The 6,000-nt window shown below is 47.6% G+C and overlaps 1 protein-coding gene across 1 annotated transcript in view; it reads right to left on the reverse strand.

The window, feature by feature from the left end:
- FGFR3 (fibroblast growth factor receptor 3) overlaps positions 1 to 5,781 on the reverse strand; it is a gene marked incomplete at its 3' end in the record, with an annotated part of 39,078 nt that extends 33,297 nt beyond the window's left edge. The window contains exon 1 of the mRNA XM_015820436.1: positions 5,691 to 5,781. Coding sequence (XP_015675922.1) covers positions 5,691 to 5,781 — 91 coding nt within the window. The remainder of the gene's footprint in view (positions 1 to 5,690) is intronic.
- Positions 5,782 to 6,000: the final 219 nt, after the last annotated feature.

Below are 6,000 nucleotides of genomic sequence, written 5' to 3' on the forward strand. Positions count from 1 at the left end.
TGATATGTGATCACGTGACTATAGCTGGGCGCTGAGCAACATTTACAGCTGTTTGCAGCATCCGGAAATTACACGACTGCGTTTTCTGACGGTTTTGCTGAAAATTGGCTTTTTACTTTCGGTTTTCAGCCCCTAGTGAGCCATTGCTCTGGTTAACCACCGCCATGCTTGCTTAATGACTGCCACGTTCGTTTAACAACGGCGGTGTTTACTTAACGACTGCCACAAAAACGGTTCTAAAATTGCATCAGTCGCGTGGGTGACCTGCATTCCTTACAACCATCACAACACACAAGAAAATGATGGGCAGTCTCCATCACGCGTCGTAAATCGAGGGCTACTATTTCAGCTTAACACAGTGTTTCTCAACCTTGACAATTTTAAGGCATGCGGACTTCAACTCCCAGAATTCCACAGCCAGCAATGCTGGCTGTGGAATTCTGGGAGTTGAAGTCCGCATGCCTTAAAATTGTCAAGGTTGAGAAACACTGGCCCTTAACACAAAGCTAACAGATGCTTGACTTCCATCCTAACACAACAGGCCGAGACCTTTTAAACCAGGACACAAGCATCCCACAATCCCTTTGCCCTCCTTATCTCTCACATTTGGTGTTTTCTTGTCCCCGCTGAACCATCCCCAAGGATACTAAGGCCACATTGCTTTAAGACTTGCTTAAAGCTGCTACTGATTTACTCATTAAAGCAGCAGTATCTTTAATGAACCCAGAAGGGGGGGAAGCTTTTTTTCCCCAAATCATTTTCATAGCACACATAATCCTTTTTTTTTTAAAAAAAAGCAATCATGTATTTGTTTTAACCTCTTTTTTTTCCAGCACTGCTATTTTTAAACTCTGCTTCTTACAACTACTAAGCTCTGGGGCCTTTATCCAAGTTATGAAAACAGCATTGGACAGTCCTGTGGCAAGCTTCGCCTTTTTCATCCCTGCATGGAATATATCACAATACATAACACACAAAAAGGGGCTGGGCTTCTGTCTGTCACTGCAACATTATTTACATCATCCACTTCTCCATTTTCAAGTCATCGTTAAGTCTGGATCTGTGATGGCTTCAGTCTCTTAAATCACTGGAGTGTTCCATGTCTACACAACAGCTGGACCCAGCAGGGGCAGAGATTTAATTGACCAGCCTACCAGTTCTCAACTTTTTCCCCATAAGAACCGAGGTCTCATTGCTGGACACTTTCATGGACCATCACACAAGCCACTTAAACTCTTAAGAGTTGGTCACTGATGACGTTTCCTAGTTGGGTAATGAAACGTCTGCAAGAAAACTACCAAGCTCAAACAGCACCAAGGAATCCACTCTTTCTTAACCACACCAGGCAAAACCCACCGATTCATACTTGGATTCCCACATTCTAACTGCTGAAGGGTGCAAAACGCACCATTTCACATTTGTGTCACACAAAAGTGTCACTGTTTCAAACAAGAGAAATGTTTCATTGAACAAGGATGCCTGTGAAGCAAAACAAAATCATACCGAATATGTTCCAAATATTTTCTTTCCATTCCCCATGAATCACAAGATCATTTCTACAAACTACAGATTGGGAAATATTAAGAACTATAAATATAATGGGAAATGGCTTGGCTGTTTGTTTGTTTTTTTAAAAAAAGGAAGAAGACTCTCACCCACCCCAAAAAAACCCCAAAAAAACAATTAAAATCAGCAAGATAACAAATCTTGTGGTCATCACATGCCAGTCAAAACTGGTATGATTCTGAGCACAATGTCAGGATGATCCTGTTTCAAACGAGAAAGTGATGCTGAGCAAAATAAATAAAATCACTGTAGTCATCACAATTTTCTTGAAATGTTTATACTACAGCTCAATTGTTCTCTTTAATAAAATGCACACCGAGTGATCAGGGAACTTTCTTCACTGATCCCTAAGCAAAAAAATTAAAAGGACATGTGAACATATTTGAAGCTAAAGCAAACAGGCCCTCTGGGACAATTTCAGATCAGAATGACAGCATTATAAAAACCTTGTAGTGGCCTGTGTTGACGTTACTTATAACAAGTAGCCTCTTATACCAAGAGTGTTCCTGCACATTCTGAAGCAATTCTACTAATCAATATTTGAGTCACTCACAACCATAGTATTTATCTTGGTGGATCTGTATTCAAAATTTGTGATTTTGAACAGGGGCTGCCCCAAAAAAGAGGGGGCTCAACCTACTTTCCAAAGCACCTGAAGGCAGGACAAGAAGCAACGGATGGAAACTGATCAAGGAGAGAAGCAACCTGGAACTAAGGAGAAACTTCCTGACAGTGAGAACAATTAACCAGCGGAACAACCTGCCTCCAGAGATTGTAGGCGCTCCATCACTGGAGATCTTCAAGAAGAGATTGGCAGCCATTTGCCTGGAATGGTATAGGGTCTCTGCTTGAACAAGGGGTTGGACTAGAAGACCTCCAAGGTCCCTTCCAACTCTGTTATTCTATAATTCTGATTGGCCGGACCTTGACTAACCTTTGAAATGAACTAAACTCATTAAAAGCAAGGGCCTTTTAAAGAAGCTAAACTGGATTCAGAGCTTCTCCGTGCCCATTGTGCACCTCCTGTGGATTTGACCATGATTTAAACTGGGCTTATTTCAAACAAGTCATAGTTCATCTCTACAGCTTTAGATTTAAGAACTGCCATTAGCCACAAACGAAAAGCTACCATCCAAATCTGCTCAAACCATTTCTGGCTTAGTGTCCAAGCCGTTTCTCATGCTTATTCCCTATTCCTTTCCCTTTGGCTGCAAACAGTTGTAAAACGTTACTTTGTGTTAAGGTGCTGTAGGTTTGAAAAGAGAAAATATTATTTTTAATTGCTTTTCAAAGTAACCTAATCCCACCGGAGCCTGGAAAGTGGACACAATTATCCCCAGCTAAAATAAACACAAGATGTGGAACAATTGCTCTCTGTGTGGGAGGGTGTATCTGTTCTCTTTGGTATCGGTGTATGTTTGGTTTACAACGGCAAATCAACAAGAAGTTGTCTCAAGCACCTCTTCGGTTCAAAGTTGTAAATAGGGAGGGGAAAAAAGAGACGTTCGACGCGCAAAGCAGATTAATTTTTCTTTGGGGTTTTTAAAAAATAAGTGCAATGGGCCACAACTGGAGCACGACACTTTGTGGGGTTCCTAAACCGTCCGCCCTGCTCCGTCTGCAGCCGAGGGTAGCCTGCTACTTGACATGCACCAACCGTACCGAGTTATATCTTTATCTGAATGCGAATGCAAATTTGAATGCTTTTTTTTTTTATCTCCGTGTCTATTCTGTGGCGGCTGAATAGGGTGGCTGCATGTTCCGGGCTGTAAAGGAGAAGTTCAGTGACCTCCCTAATCATCACTGCCACTCTCATGAATGACCTACACAGTCAATGCCTCTCTACTTTCATTCATAAAAATAAAAATGACCTGGTTTTGCTGCAGCCTTGAGAAAAGGGAACAGGAGGGGGAAAAACTCAGCCCAGATGAGGCCCCCCGAGACTTTGGCTTGGACCGCATTCAAGCCTGCCCCCCGCCATCTGCCTCCTTCTCGCTAGCGGCAGAATACCTCCCTGGAAGATGCTAGAATCTGCACCACCTTTACTAATAGCTAGCACTCCTAGGAGCAAACACAGGGATTCCTACAGAATGCCTCCTTTGAGTGGCGGCACAAGGCAGTAGCTGTTATAACCTCCCCGGCCCCACGTGGAGAATTAGCTCACAAGCGAGAGGGGGGGAAAAAATGTTTCCACGTCCCTTTTTTTGGGAAAATAAGGCCTTGGACAGTGAAAGGCCAAGCCGCTGAACAACACGCCTTAGGAATGGACCAATGGCCGGCCCCCATTTCATCCCCGCAAAGGCCCCGTGTGCCCCCCTCTCCAAAGTCCTGATCCGAAAGTAAACATTTGCGCTCTCTCTGGGGCTGAGCCCCCTTCTTTGTACACGCTGTTGAAGAGCAGGTTTTCACCGAAGCTAAGATTTATATCATGCGTGTTATATTTATAGCCTTTATGACCTGTTGAATGCAGAGTTTCGGCTACCCTAAAACGTTTTGACAGCTTTATTAATGCAATTCACCCCTTGCCTCCCATGCCAAGTGCTGGGGATAAACTGCTGTCGACATTCACTCAAATTAAGGCTGTTTTGTCTTTATAGACGGAACAATTAAGTCTAATTGTTTTTATTTATTCTGGTGGGACTATACCCACGCACACCCAACACATCCGATCTTTTGTGTTTCCGGCTTTAACCACATTTTCTTCTAAATAAGTTGTGCTTGTTTACGTACAACACAGCAGCAGCGAAACCAAATTTTGGTGTTACTTGTGCAGCGTCTTGACTTAAGTTTCATTCAAGTACAAATAAACAATCTAATCTAATGTTAATACCAGGAGAAGCTTGTGGACTCTTTCTTTCTGTCTCTCAAGAACGGAATTGAAAAGCTGAATATGGCTGTCAGCAAAAGCAAGTAAACTCAACGGGGACAATTTTATTTTTACGTGGCAAAAATTAGGTATTCCGACCGCTATTCCTTAGGACAGTAACTCTCTCCTGCACGTTAAATACAACAGCGTTAAGGCCTCGGAGTCTCTTTCAACGCAAGGAACTTTTGGAAAAAGTCCTCACAGTTTCCATCAGGAATTCACAATGGCTTTTATTTATAAATTGCTTTTATGACAAGCAAAGGCGGCTGGGAGTTTTTAAAGCACTGAATGCAATCGTCCATTTTTCCGTTCCCTACACGTTAACATCCCAAGAGTTAAAACCGAACTTTTATCGGTTATTTTCCATTCCATGCGAATGGAAAGGTGCCACAACAGAAGCACACTAAAATCAGAGCACAATCTGCCCCTTTCACTTTTCAAAAGCACAAAACCCTTTTCATGCAGAACCGGCGGCTGCTGCCATAGCTACGAGTTCGAGACCAAGAGACACACCTTGTGTTGCTACTCTTTACGTATGGGCGTCTGAGCTAGGCGGACTAATATTTGCTCAGGGTTTGCTCCCGCAATCCCTGGAGGAGGAAATACCGCTCCTCTAAGCTTCTGCTTTTGACCAATCTGTCACCCAGCGGAGTCTGAAGGCAGCCCTGGAGCAGCACTTTGCAAGAAGAGAGAAAGGTGGTGGTGGGGGGCTCTTGTCACATGAGGACTAGGAGCATCGATCGAGGGGGGGGGAGCTGCTCTTTTTGCACCGATACATGGGATGGTTTCATATATATATTTTGTTTTAATCCCAGCGCAAAGGAGGGGAGCCCGCCCGAAGGGGTAGAAAAAAAGCGTCCAGCCAAACGCCTCCTCTGCACGGTGCCCCAACCAGCCGGGGGAAACTCCGCGGGGTCCGAGGGGACCCCCGGTTCAGAGAGAGCCCGGCCAAAGCAGCCTCCCCCCCCCAACACACACCGAGTCCCCCGGGCAGGAGGGCTCCGTCCCCCGCGGCCGTTGCGCCCGAGCGCCAAGCAACGTCTCCCGGAGGCTCTCCAAGGTTCCGCGCCGACGGAGCGGCCGCTCCTTCCAGCAGGCGGGCTCTGCCGAGGCCCGGGCCCCGCGGGCTCCCTGGGGAAAGGGCCGCAGCAGGACCCCCGCCGCCCCAGCCTCCCCTCGGAGCCCCCGCGGCTCCCACCCCACCCGTTGCCCGACGGCGGCGCCTCCTCCCCTCCTGCTCCTCCCGCGGGCGGCTCACCTGGCGGCCGGGTGGGCGAGGCGGGCGCCGGGAGTCCGCGCGCGGCGCCCAGGCACAGCAGGCAGAGCAGGGCGGCCCGGAGCCCCCGCATGCCGTCTGCGCTCCGGGCCGCGGGGGCAGCGCTCGGCCGGCCGGCCTCAGCCATCCTCCGGGCGCATGCCGCGCCTCCCCGGCTCCCCGGCCAGGGCTCGGGCGCCGTCGGAGGGTCCTGGGACGCAGCCCGCCGCCGCCGTCGTCGAGCGCAGCTTAGAGAAGCCGCTCCTGCCCGCACAGCGCTCCCGCGAGGTAGGCGGGACGGGTTGCCCGGGAG

This window comes from Protobothrops mucrosquamatus, unplaced genomic scaffold, assembly GCF_001527695.2.
Source record: "Protobothrops mucrosquamatus isolate PMUCROS unplaced genomic scaffold, P.Mucros_1.0 scaffold1130, whole genome shotgun sequence".
NCBI lineage: Eukaryota > Metazoa > Chordata > Lepidosauria > Squamata > Viperidae > Protobothrops > Protobothrops mucrosquamatus.